Genomic DNA, 26,468 nt, shown 5'->3' with positions numbered 1-26,468 from the left:
AAGTGTTATTTATTGTGACTAATATACCAGCAACACCAGCGTGATAGGTTCCTGTGATACTACAGGACAACTGGTGTACGGAACTACTATTTATCTGGGCACGCATAGAAATACTATTTGGTACGTCCAATATTTGGGAGGAGGAGATATAGGGCTTATTAGTGGTCACAAATCCTTCCGAAAACTCCGTATGTTGACACACCGCTTGTTCCCTTCATCAAGATCTTCGGCCAACAATATGATATAGCAAACGTGATACACAATATTTCCAACAACATATGTGCGTGAATGGCTTTTATCAATCATGAAACTAAATAAGTCACTATGGCAAGCTGGGTGATGAAAATATGTGAAAAAACTAACTGCATCTGTTCGTATGCCGATAGTCTATACCAGAAACAAAATTTATTGTGTCTTCACAACGCCAAAAATAATGAAATAATACAGAAAAGTTGTTTTGTTTGTGATCCATGTTGTTGCGAAATATGAAAAATGAGACCATGTCACATGTAAGCAGTTCAATGTTTCTTGTGCAACTTGACTGCCTTATAAATGTGGGTTGTTCATAGTTTCTGCCCCACTCCCCTCCTCCTGCTCAGACAGAGAGGCATGATAGTGAGAAAAGTTTGCAGCTAGGTGACACAGCCTCGCATGCACGCACGAGCACTGCACGCATGGCCATTCTTGCCTTATAGGGAACAAAGAGAAATTGGAAAGGGAATTAAAAGTTTAGGGTTGCAGCTGACATCTTAATTGCCAGATATGGCAAACTACTTGGAAGAGCAGTTGAACGGAATTGACAGTGTCATGAACAGAGGAGGAGGAGATTAGGTTTAATGTCCCACCAACAATGAGGTCATTAGAAACGGGGCACAAGCTCGGATTAGGGAAGGAAATCAGCCGTGTCCTTTCAAAGGAACCATCCAAGCAATTGCCTGAAGTGATCTAGGGAAATCACGGAAAACCTAAATCAGGATGGCCAGATGCAGGATTGAACCGTTGTCCTCCTGAATGTGAGTCAAGTGTGCTAACAACTGCGCCACCTCACTCTGTGTCATGAACAGACAGTATGGATGGATGGATTGGTGTGGTTAATGGGACCAAACTATGAGGTCATCATTGGTCCCTTGATATTTTATGTCTCACACAGTGAATAATTCCTGGAGAGCAAGGACACAAATCCCAATGGACTCAATTGTATCTGAGAATCAAAACAATCAACAGACAGAAGCAGAAGTGAGAGAGGTGGGGTAAACTGATGAAGGTGGGAGAGATGTAACAGGATCAGAGCTTTCTAGAGCAGCATAAGTGTAGAGAGGTCTGCACCCCACTGGGTGTTACTGAGACAACGAAGAGTATTAAGGTGTGACCAGGATGTTCACTTAGTTGGTAAAGAAGGGAAAGCCACATCAGTGGGTCATCAAAGACCAATCCAAAAAACAATAAGACTCCACCACATTCAACATGTGGTCAGTTCTGGTTGGGGATGGAAGTGCACAACACACGTCCAGGCAGTAGAAAACTGGAAGCCATGGGTGACAGCCCAGGAGTGTACCCTGCAGTCGGTGATCAGCAGTACCCACAGTTGAGGAGCAATAGCAGATGCAAAAAGTCATCAGTGTATAGGGAGGGTGACACTGTACATCCAACAGCTGCACCTAGACCACTGATAAGCACTAGGCAAAGGGGTATACTCAGTACAGAGCCTATGGGGCCCCATTGTCTTATGTATGGAGATTATTGTGGGAAGCACCAACTTCAACCCGAGAGGTATAGCAGGACAAGAAGTTCTGGACATAAGTCAGGAGTTGGCCCCAGAGACCCCACTCGTGGTGGGTACCAAGGATGTGGTGACACAAAGTGGTGTCATAAGCCCTATGCAAGTCAAAGAGGACAGCGGTAAAATGACAACATCAGCCAAAAGCTGACTGGCATGCCATGGGCTAGATTGAAATTAATCAAGGGCCAGTTCCAGCCTGCAGGCCACCAATTGGCCACCCAGGGTCTACAGGACCAGTGACCACGGGTCAAGTAGGTAGGTAAGCAAGTAAGTACGATGAAGTGACAAAAGTCATGGGATACCTCCTAATGTTGTGTTGAACCTCCTTTTGCCCACTGTAGTGCAGCAACTTGATGTGGCGTGGACTCAACAAGTTGTTGGAAGTCCCATGCTGCCTCTACAGCCATCCATAAATGTGAAAGTGTTGCCCATGCAGGATTTTTTACATGGACTCATCCCTCAATTAAATCCAATAAATGTTCAATGGGATTCATGTCGGGTGATCTGGCTGGCCAAATCATTCACTCAAATGTTCTTCAAACCAATCGTGAACAACTGTGGCCCAGTGACATGACACACTGTCATCCATAAAAATTCCATCGTTGTTAGGAAACATGAAGTCAATGAGTGGCTGCCAATGGTCTACTTCAATCAATGATCAGTTCAGTTGGACCAAAGACCCAGCCCATTCTATGTAAACACAGCCCACACCATTATGGAGCCACTACCAGTTTGCACAGAGCCTTGTTGACAACCTGGCTCAATGGCTCTGTGGGGACTGTCACATTTGTACCCTACCATCAGCTCTTTACCAACTGAAATTGGGACTCACCTGACCAGGCCACTGTTTCCAGTTATCTAGGGTCCAACAGATACAATCACAAGACCAGGAGAGGTGATGCAGGTGATGTGCTGCTAGCAAGCCACTCATGTCGGCCATCAGCTGCCACAGCCCATTAATGCCAAATTTCGCCCCACTGTCCTAACAGATACATTTGTCATACGTCCCACATTGATCTCTGTGGTTATTCCATGCAGTGTTGCGTGTCTGCGGTGAGGGGTAATGCCTTAAGTTTGGTATTCTTTGCACGATTTCCGAAATGAAGTGACCGATGCATCTAGCTCCAACTACCATTCCATGTTCAATGTCTTAATACCAGTCATGTGCACACAATCACATCGTAAACCTTTTTGCATTATCACCTGAGTCGAAACAACAGCTCCATCAACGCACTGCCATTTTATACCTTGTGTACGCGATACTGCTACCATCATTGTATGTGCGTATTGCTATAGCACGACTTTTGTCGCCTCACTCTAAATTAGGAAAAAAATCTCTAAAGGTAGTAAATGCTATTTGGGTAGCAAAGCAGAAGTGAGAGTACATCAAAAAAGTTCAAAAAATTGCACCTCATTTTGTATTATTGAGGAACAGAGGAGAGAATGTCATGAATATATACCCAAACTATTGTGGCAATTATTAGAACATAGGCATCTTTCATTGCAGTTAGATCTTTTCATGAAATTTCAACCACTAAATTTCTTCTCCGAATGCAAAAATATTTTGTTGACTGACACCTACATAGGAAAATATGACCATCACAATAAAATCAAGAAAATCAGAGATTGCACAGAAAGATTTAGGTGTTAATTTTTTCCCACACGCTATTCCAGACGAAGGACAGAGGAATACTCTGAAAGGGATTCTATGAAACCTCTGTCAAGCTCTTTAAGTATGAACTCCAGAGTAGCCACGTAGATATAATGGTCAAAGTAGAGAGGATATAAAATGCAGACTAGCAATGGCACAAAAAGCATTTCTGGAAAAGAGGTGGTGGTGGTGGTTGTTGGGATGTTTAAGGGGGACTAAACACCAGATAACATGTCATACAAATCTAGGTGTTAGAAGGTATTTTCTGAAGGTCTTTGTCTGGAGTGTAGCCAAGTATGGATGTGAAATATGGATGATACCCATTTCAAACAAAGACAATAAAAGAAGAAAAGCTTCTGAAATGAACTGCAGGAGAATGCTGAAGATTTGATAGTAGACAGGATAACTGATAAGTAGATATCAAATGAAATTGTGAGACCTAGATATGATACAGTAAACTGGTGCAAATGAATGTAGCAGTTATTCAGGGATGAAGAGGCTTGCATAGGAGATACTAGGACAGAGTTACATTGGACTGGTCTTTGGACTGAAGAGCACATCTCATCCTCCTCCTCCTCCTCCTCCTCAACACCAACACCAACAACAGAATGAAACATTCCTATCTGCTCTCAGCTCAAAATAATGTAAACAATTTTTGTATTCCTGTATTATGCACTGTTTGTAAAAGGCAGTGAGCAAGGAGAATTTATGTCTCCACAATTAATGCGAAGTGTCACTTTTCCACATGGAACTTTCTCATGTAATGGTCAACCACAATATCTACAGATCTGATTGTCCATCTTGCAAGATTATGCGCGACCAAGGCACATACATTTGAAACATTGTATAGGAGGCAGTAAATATGACTTGAAGACATCGATATCATATTTTCACCTTTCCCAGGCGTAAGTTATCTTCAAAGGTCAAATGACTGCTCCAATGTTTGTCCCTTTAACTTTTTTTACTGGAGTGTAAGATCATTAAGGCCAAAAAAATTGCTCCCTGCACTGTGTTGAGGGTCTTATGAGGATTAACTGTGCTGGATTTATCAAAGCTCATTACTTGAGAGCAATGCACATAATTGGACAGAAGACAACATGGAACAATGGAACAGGAATAACTGTAGAGGAGGTGCACTATATACATATACTGGCTGTGAGGAACATGCGACCTACATATGGAGGTTGACTTTCATGACAGCACCAAGCAGGTGACCAGCCAGTATGGGAATCCATGAAAATTGTTAAAACTGATATTCCCTGCAAGATGTTACTGACAGACTTTCCTCTGTGGGAACAGTTTCGTTGTTGGTGTGTTCACTCTGCAGCTCCCATTACAGGTTTCTTAGTATTAACCCTACACATTTGAGGGAGAGTGGTACCAATCTCCAGAACAGAATGCAGTATTTCCTTGGGATAGGAAGCCCTCAGCCATCTGTACTGGCTCATTTTGAGGATTGCGATTATTGTTGATCACATCAAGGGGCCAGTCAACCTGCATGACTTACAACACACATTGCTTTTTCTGCTGGAAACGCAAAGGCTCACAAGTCTACTACATGACGTTGCTTCACTCGGTATACGTACTACGTTGCCGAAGTACACCAACAACATTCTTCCCAGACAATGGATTGGATGAGGCAATCCACTCGCATGGTACACCTGATTGCTGATCCTCAATCCTTTGTATTTCAACCTATGGGGACATACGGAAGGTGTGGTGTGTGCGATATGTTGAGAAAACAGAACAACACATTCATGTTGCATGTGAATCCATTGGCAGTTTGAGACTGCTGCGTTTGCACAAGTGTAACAATCCATGTTTCAAAGTGTGTGTAGATGCCACTTCAAACATCTCTTCTCAGCCACTTGGAAGCCTGATATCCTCCAGAATGTACTGCAGAGAGTCCTACATACTATGATCAAAATGGTCTGCAGTATGGAAATTGTGTGCTTCCAGATTCATTTGACCTTATTTATTCCTTAGCCTGTCAAAGACAGTTCCTACATTATGTCCCCATCTTTCAAAATCATCTTGTAAATACTGACTGCACATACATTTATTATTCTTAAAGAGGAACCATGGCCCTTGCCATTGGTGGGGAGGCCTGCGTGCCTCAGTGATACAGATATCCGTACTGTAGTTGCAACCACAATTGAGGGGTATCTGTTGAGAGGCCAGACAAACATGTGGTTCCTGAAGAGGGGCAGCAGCCTTTTCAGTAGTTGCACGGGCAACAGTCTGGATTATTGACTGATCTGGCCTTTCACACTAACCAAAACGGCCTTTCTGTGCTGGTACTGCGAACGGCTGAAAGCAAGGGGAAACTACAGCCATATGGCTAAATGATGATGGTGTCCTCTTGGGTAAAATATTCTGGAGGTAAAATAGTCCCCCATTCGGATCTCCGGGCGGAGACTAATCAAGAGGACATCGTTATGAGGAGAAAGAAAACTGACATTCTACAGATCGGAATGTGGAATGTCCGATCCCTTAATCGGGCAGGTAGGTTAGATAATTTAAAAAGGGAAATGGATAGGTTAAAGTTCGATATAGTGGGAATTAGTGAAGTTCAGTGGCAGGAGGAACAAGAGTATTGGTCAGGTGAAAACAGGGTTATAAATACATAATCAAATAGGGGAAATGCCGGAGTAGGTTTAATAATGAATAAAAAAAATAGTAGTGTGGATAAGCTACTACAAACAGCATAGTGAATGCATTATTGTGGCCAATATAGATATGAAGCCCATGCCTACTACAGTAGCCCAAGTTTATATGCCAACTAGCTCTGCAGATGACGAAGAAATTGATGAAATGTATGATGAGATAAAAGAAGTTATTCAGATAGTGAAGGGAGATGAAAATTTAATAGTCATGGGTGACTGGGATTCGATAGTAGGAAAAGGATGAGAAGGAAACATAGTAGGTGAATATGCATTGAGCGTAAGAAATGAAAGAGGAAGCCGCCTGGTAGAATTTTGCACAGAGCGTAACTTACTCAAAGCTAACACTTGGTTCAAGAATCATGAAAGAAGGTTGTATACATGGAAGAAGCCTGGAGATAATAGAAGGTATGAGATAGATTATATAATGGTAAGACAGAGATTTAGGAACCAAGTTTTAAATTGTAAGACATTTCCAGGGGCAGATGTGGACTCTGACCACAATCTATTGGTTATGAACTGCAGATTAAAACTGAAGGAACTGCAAAAAGGTGGGAATTTAAAGAGATGGGACCTGGATCAACTGACTAAACCAGAGGTTGTACAGAGTTTCAGGGAGAGCATAAGGGAACAATTGACAGGAATGGGGGAAAGAAATACAGTAGAAGAAGAATGGGTAGCTTTGAGGGATGAAGTAGTGAAGGCAGCAGATGATAAAGTAGGTATAAAGACGAGGGCTAGTAGAAATCCTTGGGTAACAGAAGAGATATTGAATTGAACTGATAAAAGGAGAAAATATAAAAATGCACTAAATAAAGCAGGCAAAAAGGAATACAAAAAATGAGATCGACAGGAAGTGCAAAATGGCTAAGCAGGGATGGCTAGAGGACAAATGTAAGGATGTAGAGGCTTATCTCACTAGGGGTAAAATAGATACTGCCTACAGGAAAATTAAAGAGACCTTTGGAGAAAAGAGAACCACTTGTATGAATATCAAGAGCTCAGATGGAAACCCAGTTCTAAGCAAAGAAGAGAAAGCAGAAAGGTGGAAGGAGTATATAGAGGGTTTATACAAGGGCCATGTACTTGAGGGCAATATTATGGAAATGGAAGAGGATGTAGATGAAGATGAAATGGGAGATAAGATACTGCGTGAAGAGTTTGACAGAGCACTGAAAGACTTAAGTCGAAACAGGGCTCTGAGCTCTATGGGACTTTACTTCTGATGTCATCAGTTCCCTATAACTTAGAACTACTTAAACCTAACTAACCTAAGGGCATCCCACACAGCCATGCCCAAGGCAGGTCTCGAACCTGCGACCGTAGCGGTCGCGTAGTTCCAGACTGTAGCGCCTAGAATCACTCGGCCACTCCGGCCGGCTCGAAACAAGGCTCCGGGAGCAGACAACATTCCATTAGAACTACTGACAGCCTTGGGAGAGCCAGTCCTGACAAAACTCTACCATCTGGTGGGCAAGATGTATGAGATAGGTGAAATACCCTCAGACTTCAAGAAGAATATAATAATTCCAATCCCAAAGAAAGCAGGTGCTGGCAGATGTGAAAATTAACGAACAATCAGTTTAATAAGTCATGACTGCAAAATACTAATGCGAATTCTTTACAGACGAATGGAAAAACTGGTAGAAGCCAACCTCGGGGAAGATCAGTTTGGATTCTGTAGAAATATTGGAACACGTGAGGCAACACTGACCCTACAACTTATCTTAGAAGATAGATTAAGGAAAGGCAAACCGATGTTTCTAGCATTTGTAGATTTAGAGAAAGCTTTCGACATTGTCGAATGGAATATTCTCTTTCAAATTCTGATGGTGGCAGAGGTAAAATACAGGGAGCGAAAGGCTATTTACAATTTATATAGAAACCAGATGGCAGTTATAAGAGTCGAGGGCCATGAAAGGGAAGCAGTGGTCAGGAATGGAGTGAGACAGGGTTGTAGCCTCTCCCCGATATTATTCAATCTGTATACTGAGCAAGCAGTAAAGGAAACAAAAGAAAAATTCGGAGTAGGTATTAAAGTCCATGGAGAAGAAATAAAAACTTTAAGGTTCGCCGATGACATTTTAATTCTGTCAGAGACAGCAAAGGACTTGGAAGAGCAGTTGAACGGAATGGACAGTGTCTTGAAAGGAGGATATAAGATGAACATCAACAAAAGTAAAACGAGGATAATAGAATGTAGTCGAATTAAGTCACGTGATGCTGAGGGAATTAGATTAGGAAATGAGACACTTAAAGCAGTAAAGACGTTTTGCTATTTGGGGAGCAAAATAACTGATGATGGTCAAAGTAAGGAGGATATAAAATGTAGACTGGCAATGGCAAGGAAAGCATTTCTGAAGAAGAGAAATTTGTTACATCGAGTATGGATTTAAGTGTCAGGAAGTTTGTTTCTGAAAGTATTTGTATGAAGTGTAGTCATGTATGGAAGTGAAACATGGACGACAACTAGTTTAGACTAGAAGAGAATAGAAGCTTTCGAAATGTGGTGCTACAGAAGAATGCTGAAGATTAGATGGGTAGATCACATAACTAATGGAGAAGTATTGAATGAGTTTGTGGCACAACTTGACTAGGAGAAGGGATCGGTTGGTAGGACATGTTCCGAGGCATCAAGGAATCATCAACTTAGTACTGGAGGGCAGTGTGGAGGGTAAAAATCGTAGAGGGAGACCAAGAGATGAATACACAAAGCAGATTCAGAAGGATGTAGGTTGCAGTAGGTACTAGGAGATGAAGAAGCTTGCACAGGATAAAGTAACACGGAGAGCAGCATTAAACCAGTCTCAGGACTGAAGACAACAACAACAACAACAAAGAGGTTGAAAATGATTAGTAAAAAATTGTTGGTAAAGATATATTAATAACAGTATGTTTCTTTTTCTTCAGAATAAACTTACTTTTGCTACCCCATTTCCACTCATTATGCTATGCTCCATACCTCAACACACACAAATTGAAGTTGCCTTGTAGCATCTGTCATATGTGGGATAATCTCAGGAACTGTTGTAGGGATTTTGATCCAGTTTTCACTAATAGGAACACTGACCTATGTGCAGCACTTTTGTATGCAAACATTTTGTACAAATTGACTGAATTAAGATGAATGAAGTTGTGAAAACAATGCCACTGCCACCTATGAAATAGCAGCCATAATTCAAAAAAGCACCAGTGCCTTGAGTTAGCAGAAAGCATAACAAATGTTGTTTGATGGTCTAGTGGTTAGGCTGTTTGTTAGAAACCTAAAGGCCGTAGGATCGAATCCTAGGTGGCTAATTCATTTCACTCGGCCTTTTTAATCCAGAATTCACTTCTCAATGGTGTGGAGATTAACCAAAAACAAAATGAGGCTTGGATTCCGAGTTACACTACAGTTCCCTTTTTCCCAGTTTGATAACTGCAGGCAAGATGTGTAAGTGGCATCTAGTGGACTGCAATCATTTCAGAACAACTGCCTAGCAAAGAAACTGTTGTTGTGGTCTTCAGTTCGAAGACTGGTTTGATGCAGCTCTCCATGCTACTCTATCCTGTGCAAGCCTCTTCATCTCTGAGTAACTACTGCAACCTACATCCTTCTGAATCTGCTTACTGTACTCATCTCTTGGTCTCCCTCCACAGTTTTTTACCTTGCACGCTTCCCTCCACTGTTAAATTGGTGATCCCTTGATATCTCAGAATGTGTCCTACCAAACGGTCCCATCCTCCAGCTAGGTTGTGCCACAAATTTCTTTTCTCCTAATTCTATCCAGTACCTCCTCATTAGTCACATAATCAACCCATCTAATCTTCTCCATTCTTCTGTAGCACTGGATTTCAAAAGCTTCTTGTCTTAACTGTTTATCGTCCATGTTTCACTTCCATATATGGCTACACTCCATACAAATACTTAAAGAAAAAGACTTCCCGAAACTTAAATCTATACTCAATGTTAACAAATTTCACTTCTTAAAAAACGTTTTACTTATCATTGACAGTCTATATTTTATATCCTCTCTACTTCAGCCATCGTCAGTTAGTTTGCTGCCCCAACAGCAAAACTCATCTACTACTTTAAGTATCTCGTTTCCTAATCTAATTCCCTCAGCATCACGCGACTTAATTTGATTACATTCCATTAACCTCATTTTGCTTTCATAGATGTTCATCTTATATCCTCCTTTCAGAACACTATCCATTCCTTTCAACTGCTCTTCTGTCTCTGACAGAATTACAATGTCATCAGCAAATCTTATCAAGTACATCCCCTGTCCATCCCCTCTATATACTTCTTCCACCTTCCTGCTTTCCCTTCTTAGGACTGGTTTTTCATCTGAGCTGTTGATATTCATGCAGGTTGTTCTCCTTTCTCCAAAGGTTGCTTCAGTTTTCCTGTAGGTGCCATCTATGGTTCCTCTAGTGATAGACGCTTTTAAATCCTTACTTTTGTCCTCCAATCATTCCTGCTTGGCCATGTTAACTTCCTGTCTGTTTCAGTTTTTAGATGTTTGTATTCCATTTAACTTGTTTCATTTACTGCATTTTTATATTTTCTCCTGTCATCAATTAAATTCAGTATCTCTTCTGTTACCCAAGATTTCTACTAGCCCTCATCTTTTTACCTACTAAATCCCTACCTTCACCATTTCATCCCTCAAAGCTACCCATTCTTCTTCTACTCTATTCCTTTCCTCGATTCTTGTCGACCATTCCCTAATGCTCACTCTGAAACACTCTACAATCTCTGGTTCTTTCAGTTTATCCAGGTCTCACCTTCTTGAATTCCTACCTTTTTGCAGTTTTTTCAGTTTTAATCTGCAGTTCATAATCAAGAAATTGTGGTCAGAGTCCTGGAAACATCTTAAAATTTAAAATCTGGTTCCAAAATCTCTGTCTTAGCATTATATAAGCAATTTGAAACCTTCCAGTGTCTTCAGGTCTCTTCCACATATACAACCTTATTTCACGATTCTTAAACTGATTAATAGCTATGACTAAATTGCTTCTCTTGGTACAATTCTGCCAGATGGCTTCCTCTTTCATTCCTTTACCCCAGTCCATGTTCAACTTCTGTTTTTCCCTTCTCTTCCTTTTCCTACTATTGAATTCCAGTCCACCGTGACTATTACATTTTCATCTCCCTTAACTACCCAAACAGTTTCTTTTATCTTATCATACATTTCTTCAATCTCTTCACCATCTGCAGAGCTAGTTGGCATATAAACTTTTACTATTGTGGTAGGTCTGGGTTTTGTGTCTACCTTGGCTACAATAATGTGTTTACTATGCTGTTCACAGTAACTTATCCATATTTCTATTTTTTTATTTATTATCAAATATACTCCTGCATTATCCCAATTTGATTTTGTATTTATAACCCTGTATCCACCTGTCCTGAAGTCCTGTTCCTCCTACCACCAAACTTCACTAACTCTCACTATATCTAACATTAATCAATCCATTTCACTTTTTAAATTTTGTAACATACCTGCCCAATTAAGGGATCTGATACTCCACACACTGATCATAGAATGACAGCTTTGTTTCTCCTAATGACATCCTCCTGAGTAGTCCCCACCCTGAGATCTGTTTGGGGGACTATTTTACCTCTGGAATATTTTACCCAAATGGATGCCATCATCATTTAATCACACAGTAGAAATGCATGACCTCAGGAAAAATTACAGCTGTAGTTTTCCCTTGCTTTCAGCTGTTTGCAGTACCAGCACAGTATGGTTGTCTTGGTTGTTATTAAAAAAACACGAGCATCCAAAACCTGTGCTTTTCAATTATTTACGTACAGAGTAAAATACAGCTTGGGATGCAGCTTTACTTCATCTATGTAAAGGAAGTTTTTCAGCAGTACACACTTTCGAGTAATACAGAAGATTGGTACATAAATCTTCCACTGCCGAGAAGGAGATTTAGGCATTTTAAAGTTCATAAAGGCATGGGCACTACCTTGTTGATACATGCAATACATCCTTTCAGTAGCACAGGAGTTGACCCAGCTTTCTGCTTTCCTTGAATCTTGTGGATACGATTCTTTGCATGGTACTGTGATACGTCTGCCATAAAGAGTCCACGACAAAGAATTGTGGCAATGAGTCTCAACAATGCATAACAGTGCATACTAAGCTTCACAGGAGAAGTGCTGTAACATGAGCTGAACATGTAGCTTATGGCTGTTTTTTCCTTTTCTTTTTTTTTCCTCTCTTATTTGTGCCACATCAGCCAGCCTTTGATGTGTACTCAATCACACACATACCCTTGACTTGCATACAATATTTACATTGGAGTAAACCTATAACTTACATTACAATGTGCTTCCGTCAATGACCGAGATGTCACTCCAAAAGCCAGTTCAACATGGAACACACAACACTCATGTGTTCAGGTAACTTCCCTGGCATGCACTGCTTACAACATGCAACTTATGTGAAAGTGATGATATTCACTTTGTCAACCTTCTCAGAATTTTTTTCATGGCCCCAGACAAAATACAGGATGCCAATAAAGTTGTTTGGCTGCAGATGCCTAATGATACCTGTGGGAAGACAGGCCGCATCACTAGTAGATAATAAAGTATCTTTTTTTTTTTTTCAGTCTATCCATTGTGGATGAAGATCCGTGACTGTATTTAAACTGGCATTTATCTGGTAATAAATATGCAACCAGATGCAAATATTACCAGATAAATGCCAAGTATCTTTTTTATGAAATTACTTGTTATGGCAATTTCCGTTAGGGAACTAAATTCTTCTAACTTACCAATGCTTACTACAGACAGTACTATGGAGGGAAGAAGGAAACAGACTGCATATAATCAAGAAACCGTTACATAAAACCACCAAACAACTGGGTATAAATGTGATGGTAACCTGTGAGAACACAGAATCTAAGGAAAAATTTGAAGACTTATGAGATAGAGATGGAAACTGAAAATAGTTAAGAACAACAGTAAGAATACGTGAAGCAGTGCTAAAGAAGATAAGAATTTAGATACTTACTAGTCTTGTTTCTGTTACTGGAAACATGAAGGCAAGAACAGCACCATTCAAGAAATTTAAGTGTATGCGAAACACAGATGTAACTGCTTTACTTGGTGGTGCACTTAGTAAATATATCTGTAAAAAGAAACATAAAGCACATGTTTAAAGATAAAAATGAATAACTCAAGCTACATTAAAGGCATTGTTCACTAACTACAGTGTCTTTCATAAATTAATATTGAAAATGGAAGAACAAGAATGCCAGATCAATAAATCAAGAAAGATAAGAAGAACAGTCTTACAGCTCAGTTTTCAGTTCACTTTTCACCAGCATCTTTAATAGCTCTTTTGGCCATGTTCTAGGAATACACTTTGTGTTAGAATGCTTTTCAGCATTTCTCTATAGTTTCCTTCTTTAGTTTCTAAAGAAGGAATTAATAATTTCCAAAGTTCAAAATGAATGGAAACTTTACAGCTCCTTTGATTGGATTTTAATGATACATAATCACATTTCCCAATTTAAAATGTAGCACCAGACTGATGACACATCAGAGATGTGTGGCGGTTTTATTTGTGATGGCGTTATGTCTCCGATTTTGTGGTTAAATTTTAGCAGTTTCTTATTTGCAACATCTTTAAAAAAATCAAGTAACAGGTAATGTTCAAATGAGTATGAGACAGCACACCATCCTCATACATAGTTGTTTTAAGTTTGAGAGTCTACATTATTATTACATAAAATAAGGGAAAGGCAACCATCCACCTATAATGTACTAATGCGTGGAGCACAGAGGGATGTAACAGGAAACAGCATTCACACTAGCTTTCAAGCTCTTATCTTCTTTCTAGCAAAAGTACAGTCATTCACAAACACTCAAACACAAATTCCCATGACCATGGTGGGACTGATTACTGCTACTCAGTTGTTTAAAGAATTTGCCTGAGCTGATGGCAGTGGTGGTGGTGGTGGTGGTGGTGGTGGTGGTGGTGGTGGTGGTGGTGGTGGGAGGAGGGGGAGTAGGTAGGGAAGGATGCAAAGAATGGCTAGCGGGGAAAGAGGCAGGTCTTTCGACAGATGACTCTGCGATGGTACAACAAGGCGAAAGGAGTAGGGGGGGGGGGGGGGGGGGTAGGGCAAAAAGAGATGTAGGAAGAGGGAGAGGAGGAAAGGGAGGAGGGGAGGGGGAGACTGAGGATTGTGGAGATAGAACACACAAAAACATAAATGACTTCAACAGCTACTTCACTATGCAGGACCTTTGAATACTCCCTTCCAGCACAAGTTTGTCTGAACTATAAATATGGAAATTGTCTCTCCAGTGTATCCTGCATTCTTGCAATCCCCCAGCCCTAAAATTCCACTCACCTGTACCCACTGCATCACTTTACCTTTTCCCTTGTCTCTCCCGTCCATAACTCTCCTCCATCCAGATCGGGCAGTCTTCTCCCATCACTCTACCTCCCCCAACCCTCCTCTCCCCCTGCCCCCCTTTCCCACTTTTCATCCCTTCTATAATCACTACCTTTCTTGTTCTTCATCTCCACCTTCCTCCCTTTTTGCTCTCTCTGTAATACTTTATTCTTCTTGTGCAGCTGCAGGACCATCAGTCCAAAGACTCATCTCTTTCCCTGTGCCCCTCTTTATGTCCTTCCTTACCACCTCCCCACCTCTGTCAGCTCAGGTCACTGCCATGGCCACAGGAATGGGGTGCATCTGGTTGTCTGTTGTTATGTATATGTGTATGTGAATGTGAATGTGAAATGTGAATGGATGTACTTTTGCTATAAAAAAAGCAAGAGCTCAAAGGCTAGTGTGAATGCTGTTTCCTGGTAAGCGGTCTCTGTGTCCCATGCATCATCCAGTTGCATGTGAGTGGTTGTTTTTCCCTTGTTTTACATAATGCTCCACCCAGGAATTTCCATTCTTCTTCTTCTTCCTCCATTTTGGCCATCTTAGGACCACATTAGTTCGCTTCAGCTTCGTTCCTTCTGGTCTTTCTTCTTTCCCAATATTCTTTGATTCTCATACTTTGCAACCTTCTTCATTCTTCTGTCCAAGATGATTTTGTTCTGTGTCTCATTCTGTCCTCAAAAGCTTTGAAGGCCTGAATTTTTTAATTAAAAATCACCCTGTTGTATATCTCTGGTTTCTGTATCCTCATTCCTTCCAGATCTCTTTGTATGTATTGGATCCATCATACTTTGGATTTTTTGTTCATCAGAAATTGTGTGATTTGCTATGTTAACTTCCCCTGGTCCATTCTGAGGATGTGTCCGAAGAATATGCTCCTCCTTTTCCTGATGTCAGAAATTTTTCTATCTTGGCATACAGTTCCTGGTTGGCTCTGTTTCTAAATTGACTATCTTCTGTTCTTCAAGGTCCTAATATTCTCCTGAGAATCTTTTGTTCTATCAGTTCTAGCTTCTTGATCACTCTGGCTGTTATGAAGTTGACAGTTTCTGCTGCATATAGAGCTTCAGGGCAGATCACTATTTGGTAAGGTTTCAATTTTGCATTTATCGAAATATTCTTCTTATTGTAGGTGTTGATAGTTAGTTTATATGGTAAGCTCATTTTTTTTAATTCGTACACCCATTGCTTCTTTTTCGGTCAGTCCAATGTCTATCCATTCTTCAAGGTATTTGCATCCCTCCACCTTCTGAATTTTCCCTCCTCCTGTTGTCATCCATCTAGGAACTGTCGTGATGTTTATCATGTATTGTGTCTTCTCGATGGAGATCTGTTTGCCTGCTTTAGCTACCTGGATCTGCAGTTCTGTGGTTTGATTAACTGCTTCTTCTAGTGATTCAGACAAGATCACAATGTCATCTGCGAATGGTACACAATCTACCCCTACTCCTTTATTCTTACACCCCAGTTGTATTCCACCCAGTCCTTTCACTCCTTGTCGCCACTCTCTGACCACCTTATCAAGGACCCAAAGAGCAAAGGGTAGAGTCTGTCTCCCTGTCTAACCTCAGTTTTAATCTTAAAGGCCTCCAACAGCTTTCCTCTGAACTTGACCTTGAATGTTGTGTTGCTTTGGATCTGTTTAACCAGTTCACTTGATTTTCTATCCAAACTTATCTCCCTTAAAATTTGGAACAGTGTGTGTTTGTCTACAGAATCATAGGCTTTCTTGAAGTCTATGAATGTAAGCATGAACTCTGTTTTTGATAAGCAGTTATCAGTTTTAGATTCAGGATCTGTTTTGTGCATGTTCTGTCCTTTCTGAAGCCTGCTTTGTACTCATCAATTTGTGGATTCAGTTGTTCTTCCACTCTATTTAAGTGCTTTTGAGAGTACCTTGTAGGTCACAGGTACTAAAGAAATTCCCCTATAGTTCCCGGGTTCCGTCTTTTCGTCTTTCTTGTGTATAGGTTATATTAGTGTCTATGTCCAACCTTCTGGAAGCTGCTGCTCTTCCCAGATTTTTCATATAATTTGTTTTAGTTCTATAATCACATTCTCGTTCACATACTTTAAGAGTTCTGCAATGATCCCATCTTCCCTAGGTGCTTTGTTATTTTTCAAGGTTCTTATAATGTTCTTAACCTCTTCTGTAGCTGGTGGTTCTGAGTCAGGGTTTGGTGCTTTCTCATTATAATTGAATGTCTTGGATGGCACTTCACAATTCAGGAGGTCTTCAAAGTATTCCACTAAGATCTAACTGTTTTCCGTATCTCCATACACTGTCTTTCCTTCTTTACTCTTAAAGCTGAGTTTTGGAGGACCATATCTACTTAAGTTGGTCTTGAATGTTCTATAGAAGTCTCGCATGTTGTTCTTCCAGAAGTCGTCTTCTATTTGAGTTAAACATTGTTGCAAATATTTCCTCTTGAGATTTCTGATAGTTTTAGCAGTGGTTTTCCTTACTTCTTGGAAGTTCTTTAGATTTTCTGGGGCTTTATAAGAGCAACAATCAACCCAAGCTTTCCAATTGCTTTATCCCCTTCTACCAACCACCATGCATGTTTCTTCCTCTTTTCCAGGTGAACTGTTTCCTTTGCAGTGTCAACCAGTGCATCTTTCAACTTTTCCCAACCTTTATAGTTCTGATTCAAGCTCACCTTAAAATCTTTGCTAGTCCTAAGTTTCTCTGTACCATACTTCACAATACAGGTAGTGTTTTTAGTCTGATGGGCTCTTGGTAGAATTTTTATTTTTGATAGAAAGTGACCTGAGTCTAAATTTGCACCCCTGAGGACGTTGAAATTTTGAATTTCCTTCTCTGCATGTCTTCATTTCCATTATTATAATTACTTTATTAATCGCTGATTTCAACACACTCACCATTTCCACGACACCAAAACCAATGGTGCTGCATACCTATCGCGTGGTTTTGTTGACTGTAAACAATATACTTAAACTTACTGGTCAAATGTCATGTGGGTGACAGTGAATAGAGTATATGAGAATATGATCATTCACAAATATTGGTAATGGGTTCCTTTCCAGCCTACCGTATCAGATATAATTCCAAATATAATTTGACATACAATGAACATCAAAAAACTGATTTAAAATTCAGAGATAATGTGGAGCACATTCATATAATTTATAGAAGGGTACACAACATCTGAAGAAACTTTACACTACATGAAGTTGCGATTACACACCAATCAAGACATCACTAAGAGTTTCAAAAGAGTAATTCAAAAAATTTACACAAAAAACATTCCTCATTTTTCAAACAACGGAAACTCCAGGTAGGAATATCAAAAATGTAGGGAAGAAGAAATTGGAAGCACTTTTGACACCAATCCCTCCAACCAGAACCAGCCTAATTCCAACACTGAACCCTGCCTGCCCCTTCCATTTCATAGCATCATCCATTCACGATCCTCCCCCCTCCCACCCAACCACCTGCTGATCACCTTCCAGGAATTCTTTACCACCAACTTAGCCTCACCATCATTCCCCAGGTCCCTTCATCAGAACACCAACCTTTCAGTAGAAGAAAAACAGCCATAAACAACCCAACACAAACTCCAATCCCTGCTTAAAACCTTAGGCCCTTCCCAGAATGTCTCTCCTGAGTCAATTTCCCTCCACACCCTATGAAGCCTAGCACACCCACTTTCTACATGCTCCCGAAAATCTCCAAACCCAACAATCCTCGACGTCCCATTGTGGCTGGTTATTGTGCCTCCACTGAAAGAATTTCAACCCTGTTTGGCCAACACCTCCAATCAATTGTCCATAATCTAGCTTCCCGCGTCAAAGACACTATCCAATTCCTTACCGACTCTCCACCGTGCCCACCCCTTTACCTCCTGGATCCCTACTTGTCACTGTTCATGCCACCTCCATATACACCAACATCCCTCCGGCCTGTGGTCTTACTGCTAATGAACACTACCTTTCCCAATGTCCTTTGGAATCCAAATCCACTACCTCACTTTGTCCTAACCCACAACTACTTCTCATCTGAAGGGAAGGTATATAAACAAATGTGCGGCACAACTATGGGTACCCATATGGTGCCCTCCTATAGCAAACTTTTTATGGGCCATCTACAGGACACCTTCCTAGCCTCCCACAACACCAAATCCCCAGTCTAGTTCAGGTTCATTGATGAATCTTCATGATGTGGACTCCGGGCCAAGACATGCTATCTTAGTTCCTTCACAACCTCAACACCTTCACTACCACCCACTTTATGTGGTGGTCCTTAAATCCAATCCTTCCTACATGTTGACCATCTCTTCTCTGATGGCTCTATCTACCCTCTGTCGATATTAAACTCATCAACCACCAACAGCCCTGCATTTTGACAGCTGTCATCCCCTGCACACCAAAAAATCCCTCCCATTTAGGCTGGCTACCCAAGGATGGTATATCTGCAGTGACAAGAACTCCCTTGATCAGCATGTCTCACCAAGGCCTTCACAGACAGGCACTACCTCATAGACCTAGTCCACGAACAGATCTTCCATGCCATTTCCCATTGCAGCTCCAATCCTCCTACCACCCACAAGAATCAACCATGAAGTAGTATCCCTTCATCACGCAGTACCACCTTGGACTGGAACAACTGAACCACATCCTTCATCAGGGCTTTGATTACCTATAATTGTGCCCTGAAATGAGGGATATCCTACCCAAAATACTTCCCACCCCTCCTAAAGTGGTGTTTCGTCGCCCACCTTGCCACAACATGCTACTCCATACCCATGCCACTCTCAATATCAACCCCTTGCCACATGGATCATATCCCTGTGGAAGACTCGGGTGCCAAACCTGCCCAATGCACCCACCAAGCACTTCCTATTCCAGTCCTGTAACAGGTTTATCCCAACCCATCAGGGGCTGGGCCACCTCTGAAATCAGCCATATCATTTACCATCTGTGCTGCAATCATTACACAGCTTTTTATATTGGTATGACTACCAACCAGTTGTCCAACAGTGGAAGACACTGCAGCCATTCAGCAAGGAACATAGTTCACTGCACCTTGCATGTGTGTATGCAAAACCAGTTCACCCGTTGACCACTGATCTGTCAATGTGTACCACTTCTGGACCTGGAAATGATAAGAGGACAGCCACGAACAGGTGGCGAAACACCACGGGATCAACTGAATCTTCCAGTAAAAAGAACAAATTGAAAGATTCATGGTCAGGGTACATGCCATTGTGGTGTACGCAGCTGCTCCCTGAGATGAGGCAACAATGGGGAAAGTTGGAGTTCAGAGCAGAGACACTGCAGTCAAAATGCAATTGTGATCCAATTCTGGGTCTCTGCTGCGGGAGTCGGACCTCCCTACTAGGAATAGGGACACAGTAGTTTGGATGCTTAAGGGAGCTGCAAACATGTATAGCATAACTGAGTAGTTGGATTGGGGGGGGGGGGGGGGACCCCGATCTCCACGAGTGGGCTGTTCACAGTGCTAGTTCAAAAGGTTCCTGTTGCAAATTGGATCCTACATAGTGAATCAAGTCCAGTGACTACAATGCTTAGGGCCTCAAAGATTTCATATTTCTGTATCGTACTTTCCTACTATAAAACAGGACAATACAAAGACTGAGGGGACTGCTGCTTTCCACAGTTCCCATGTATTGGTGACTGGTCACAATAAGTGTTCTCATGCAGTATCATCTGCAATCTCCACAGATGAAATTTGTGTAGCATGAAAACATATGCACATAATGCAGACATTTAACATACCATATGTGAGGCGGAACATATCACTTTTGCCATTTCAAGCAATAAGTCCCCTTCAAATGTTAAAACAAACATGCCGGTGTCTATTTTGTTATCTTTTCATCCTGGTTGTATACTACAGTGGACATATGGGACAAATCATTGTTCCAAGTTTGCATGCAATTCTTCATCAGTCTTCAATGTAAGTGCCAATTGTGGCTCTTGCGACATGTGACAGTGACAGGAATATCACCAACTTTCTCACTGGAGAGCAATGCCTGTGACTGATTATGGGTTTCTGTTTTAAACAGGAAACAGATGCTTTCCATTTTGGTAACTGAGGTTTTGTGCCAAAATTTTAAATTTTTCCTCAATAAGTTCAACAAGAAAACAATTGTTTTATGCTCAAACAAGACTAACTTTCAGTTCAGCTGATTGGTTGTTTGGTTGGCTGGCGGGCTGGTTAAGTGACTAAATAATGAGATCATTAATCCCTCAGTCAGGAGAGAGAGTATCTAGGGTTTGTTACAACAACCATAAATTTGATCAATTTTTTTATGAATGTATCTAGTAGTGCTAAGGCCAAAGCACTGAAAGCAATACTGATGTCAGAGCTGAGAAATAATTCAAGAAGTAAAAAGATACGAGTTGAAACAGTACAAAGGGCAGAGAAGGCAAGGGGTCTTGCAGGGCTCATCTGCAGCAAAAGAAATCCCACCTGTGACTGACTTCTGCCAGCCTCATTAAGGCCTATGAGAGTTACGGGCAAAAAATGCGATATAAAAAACGCCAGTCCTCGAGAAAGGTTTGGATAAGAAGTGGCAGGCATCCACACAGTCCCCATTTATGAAGTTGGTGAAGGATGTTGTACCTCCAAGTGTCATATGCTTTCTCGAGATCAAGAAACACACAAATCATATGGTTCTGGTGTAAGGAGGACTCCTGCATCACCATCTCCAGTAGAATTAAGTTGTCAAGGACGGAATGGTAGCACCTGAAACCACACTGGGACTGGCTCAGGTGACCTCTGGATTCGAGTAGCCAGACGAGGCAGCAGCTGACCATGCTTTCAAGAGTCTTATGCATACACCTGCTAACTGTTAGGGGTGCTAAGGTCCTCCTTGGTTTCCAGAATGGAATTAATATTGCCTCCTTCCAAGTCGTGGGGTACTGTCCATCAAACCAGATCTGATTGACACACGAGAGGAGCTGTCCTCATGGCATAGATGATGAAGCATGGCTTAATGGATCTCATCAGGTCCTGGAGCAGTATGTCTGGCTGCAGACGAAGCTGATCCCAGTTCCAACATGGAAAACGTCAGCCGGTTCCTGGCTCTCTGGTTCCTCCGATTGGCAGTCCATATCCTCCAGAGCATAGTCCCCATAAGAGAGGGAGAGAGCTTGCTGATCCGAAGGTTTAACTGCCACTTTATCGGACTTTGAACTACTTTTCGAAAAACATTTTTCTTTAGTGATGGTAGGTGGTGATTGCCTGAGTTGTGGGAACGGCTTAGTTGGTTTCTGATGGTGGTTAGTTGTATGTGGCTTAGATGTTATGCCCATTGCTAACAGCTTCTGAATGACTTCAGTTTCAAGTGGAGCATTTCCCCCACAGGTACACCGTCAAATTGCATGTGCTCATACTTGAATCTGTGGTCTGAGTTTGTGTGGAAGCGTCACACTTAGCGACTGACATCTTAAGGGCTTATGCAAAAGAAGTAGCAAAAACCGGAGATTGCATAGTTTGAAAGCTTTCTTAGCTTCACCATAGGGTATGTAACTCTTTACTTTCAACTCTTTAATTTTCCTTTCCTCGGTGTAAACCTCACATTTTCTGCTCCGCATTGGGTGATCCCTGGAGCAGTTTATACATCTCAGAGGAAATGTCCAAGAATTGCCTGATTCATGAGCTGAGCCTCCACAATTGCCACACGTAGCCCTCCCATTACATCCCATAGTAATATGGCCAAATCTTTGACAATTGTGGCAACGCATTGGGTTAGGAACAAATGGGCATACCTTAAGATGGATATAACCTGCAAGGATATGTTCAGGTAATTCCAGCATACTAAACGTTAGAATAAGTGTTGGCGATTTTTCCAATTTACCATTGACTGTCCTCATATAGTTCTGCACTTCCGTGATGCCCATATTTTTCCATTCTTCACGTAACTCCACAGGGTCCACCTCCATTACAGCAGAGCAGGTAACCACACCCTTGCTAAAGTTAAGGGTGTTATGCAACTCAGACTCAACTGGGTAGTCACCTCTGACCTTACATCCCAGGAGCTTACATATAGCCATTCCACACTTTTTAGAGACCCAGAAATACCTTCCAATGTCTTGTGAATATAGAAAGGGGATATGTTCTCATAGGTTCCCCTATTCGCTTGATTTCAATGAAAGCGTTATGGCACATTAATGCTCTGTTACCATGATTCTGAGACTTCTTTTCGTGGGGACTGACCAACCGAGCTCACTTTGATGAGTAGGTATAGGTACTACCTGATGATACACCCGTCCTATCAGGAGTAGTAGTTTGATGAGATCATTCCATAGGGATCCCACGAGAAGGTAGGAAAACAACAGTCGACCCAGGCAGAGCCCTGAATGCCTGGTCAAATCTTGTACAACTCACGGATGGCAGGTGCCCCAGAGGTTACTTGCTAGAGACTGTTTTACTTTAACAGCCATTCACCTCATCAGCAAGTAGAACACTTTGAGGATGAGTTGTTTTTTTTTGAGGTGTGTGCTTTCCTCTTGATCTGGGCAGTGAAGGCAAGGCACCCGTTCTCCAAAAAACACAACATTCCACTACTGCACCACACAGTGGTCACTGAAGCATGTCCAGAGCTTACGGTGACAGAGGGCTGGCGGCACCTACCAGTCCCCAGCTCAGGAACCCCGTGGTCGCCAAACCCGTACTCAGCAAATGAATGCTGAGCCCCTGAGGGGACAGGCAAGAGACTGTGCTCCAAGCCAACAGAAGACATGAAGGCATATACCATGTGATCATTGGATTTAGAGCAGTCGGTGTAAACAACAGTAGCATCCCAAAACCCCCATAGAAGTGGACAGAACAAACAATGGAGCACTATCAGAGTGATGGAGGCTTTCAGACCCTGGGAGAGATTCATCCAAATCCAGAGCTGAGGAACTAACCAAGGGGAGGTATTTGGGAGATACTGTGGGGAATAGGACAACTGTGGAAGACGGAAACAGCAGAAGAGAGAAGTGGAACCCAAGTGGTAAACCCATCTGAGGGTGGGCAACACCCTGAAGCCCCAAAAAGAATAGAATATGAGCAGTGAGCAGAGAAAGGGTGGACAGTGATGGCATAGGAAACCAGGAGCTGTGACCATTGAAGTGAAAGAGAGGGTGGGGTGATCCGAGCAGTGTCAACCACGGGACTACTGGGGGCTAGTGTGAAAGACACTGGTGGCCAAATGGATACCACAATGGTGGTCCAAGAGGAACAGTGTGGAATGCGCAGCAGAGTCAAAACTTGACAACCATTGTCCAGATGGGACAGAACTAAGGCCCAACAACAATGGAGAAGAGTCAAATGATCCGTACTCCAAGACATGTGAGCAAGAAAGTGAAGGACATTGCGTTTATGGAAACAGTTACTTTAGGAGGTGGACATGGGGCAATCAAGTACACTTGCTGTTAAACAGAAGGTCCAAGAAATGGAACTGGGAGCCACAGTGAGGTGTTACACATCGAGGTAAAGCTCCAGACTGGGGCAGACAGTAGTATGGTGACAGAAATGCACCAACCGTGATTTAAGGGGAGAGAACTGAAAACAGTCAACACGGAAGCTCACTGGATGGTGCCCTGGAGCTGTCGCTCAGGAAGTGGGAACTAGCCCACATACAGCAATCATCCACGTACTGAGCAGCAATTGCCAACAGCCCAATGGCAGTTACGAGCCCATTAGCAGCCATGAGGAAAAGGAGGACACTTAAGACAGAACCCTGTGGGACACCATTCTTCTCATCCACAGAAAATTGAGAATATATCAACCCAAACTTCGAATGACCAGTGGGACAGGATCTGGCAAATAAAAATTGGGAGAGTCCCCTGAAGACTCCACTCATGGAGTGCAAAGTAAGATGTGATCGCATCAAGTGTCATAGGCCTTACGAACATTGAAGTAAACTGGGAAGAGATTGTGGCACTGAAAATGGAACATCCAGTGGTTAACCTGGTTATCAGGAGGTGGGAAGGGAATGCAAAAACCAATAGGAAATGATCACTATTACAGATGCCATTGTGCGCCAACCAACCAACCAACATTAAGAAGGCAAAGGCACAGGTCATAGTCACAAGAAAATGCTTATGAGGATAACCCGAATAGACGAAAAATCGTTGCTCCACAAGGGGTAATGGGCATTAAAATCCCCAAGGAGGAGGAATGAAGGAGGGAGTTTGTGAAGGAGGTCAGTTAGCACAGTGGGCTTAGGTGGCGTATCAAGAGGGAGACAGAGATTGCAAACTGCAACAGCTGAGTGCAGGTGGACAGGAAAGGCAACTGCTTCCACTGTGATATGAAGGGGGCTCCATATACTAACAACTAACAACATCCATATGGACCAAAGTGGAAAGATCATGGAGAGCCCTCAAACGGCCGGCCCAGTTCCAACAAAGCATGGAACTCACAAAGACTTGGTGAGTGTGCATTAGTAAAATGAGATTCCTGTAGTATGACACAAGCTGTGGAGTAAAAGGAAATGAAGAATTGCAACTCCAGAAGGTGACAGTAATATCCGTTACATTTTCATTGGATAAGCACAGAACTGGGATCCAAATGAGGCAAGTAGGCCAAAGCCAGTCACACTTCCAGGTCACCATCCATCATCAACAAGAATGGAGCGACATCCATAATCAAGAGATCAAGAGGTCGGACTCAGGTTGTGAGAGGGGCAGTCGGCACCTCCGGAGACATGACACATGCCTTGTCCTGGTACTGGTACTCTTACTACTCCTCTACTGTAAGTCAAGGAGAGTAGACACACACACACACACACACACACACACACACACACACACACACACACACAGAGAAAGAGAGAGAGAGAGAGAGAGAGAGAGAGAGAGATTTCAGCAAGTTCTGCTGGAAATGAGAGAGAGTGGGCGATCTTGGGGCTCACGGACTGTTGGTCTGTGACAAACATATGGCAGCAGATATTTGGTCTCGAAGACACTGTGGGGAGGGGTCCCAAGAAGGGGGGGGGGGGCATCACCAACAGATGCCAATGAAGGGTGGCACTTCTCTGGGCAAGTAGTGGGGTGCAGTACCTGCAGTGGAGGGTGTGGGAACCGCAAGGGAGGTGGAGGCGTGGGACTGGGATAAGGAATGGAGGAGGGGAAAGGGCATAACAGAGGCAAAGTTAGATGTCACAGACCCAGGGTGAAAACTGTCATATTTCTGATGAGCCTCAGTGCAGGTTAAATAATCAAGGGACTTTTATTTATATACCATCTCTTCCTTCTTATAAACTGGACAATCTGACAAGCATGGAGGGAGGTGATCATGACAATTAATGCTCACCAGAGGCATAACACAGGAGCTCCCCTCATAAAATGGGCGTCCAAATTCATGGTACAAATGGTGCACTGTACAGCGGGAAGACTTGTACCTGAAACGCAAACACTGAAAACATCTCATGGGTGGCAGGACGAACGGCTTCACGTCACACCAATAAACTATAACCTTGACTTTCTTTGGGAGGTTATCCCCTCAAGTGCCAGAATAAAGGTGCCGGTATAAAGGCGGTTGTCCTTACGGCCTTTCTGTACACGCCAAACAAAATGAAGCTGATATCGATGTGACTGTCCTTATGGCTTTTCTGAACACACCAAACAAAATGAATGCCTCACTGTTCCAGACTGGTTCAGTGTTCCTCGTCAGTTTGAAGGATGAGGTCTGTTTAAAAAAAAGATAATGTCCTGAACCATATTCAAAGACCAGTGAGGAGTAATGGACACTGGGATGTGACCAAGATGGTCTTAGACAAGAAAGGCCGCCAACTGAGAAAGCAGAAGTAGTTTTGATCAACAGCAAATTCAACTTCATATTACTCAGAGAGTTCACTTTGCCAAACAGAAAACCAGGTAGCAGGGAATGGTTTCACTCACAGCTGGCGAGCCTGGCCCTCTTCCCAGGGGGTAGTCGGGGATGTGAAGGGTGCAGGGTTGTAAGAAGCAGCATTAAAGGATTCAGTCCCAACTTAAG

General features: G+C 42.3%; 1 protein-coding gene across 1 annotated transcript in view; it reads right to left on the bottom strand.

Moving 5' to 3' along the window:
* The window catches only part of LOC126237044 (transmembrane protein 164), a 183,590-nt gene that overhangs the window by 137,367 nt on the left and 19,755 nt on the right, over positions 1 to 26,468 (bottom strand). Inside the window, exon 2 of the mRNA XM_049946805.1 lies at positions 13,102 to 13,218. Within this exon, the coding sequence (XP_049802762.1) occupies positions 13,102 to 13,218 (117 nt within the window). The remainder of the gene's footprint in view (positions 1 to 13,101; positions 13,219 to 26,468) is intronic.

This window comes from Schistocerca nitens, chromosome 2 (assembly GCF_023898315.1).
Source record: "Schistocerca nitens isolate TAMUIC-IGC-003100 chromosome 2, iqSchNite1.1, whole genome shotgun sequence".
NCBI classification, from domain to species: Eukaryota; Metazoa; Arthropoda; class Insecta; order Orthoptera; family Acrididae; genus Schistocerca; species Schistocerca nitens.
The sequence above is the reverse complement of the archived record's forward strand: the minus strand, read 5'-3'. Positions and strand labels throughout refer to the sequence as shown.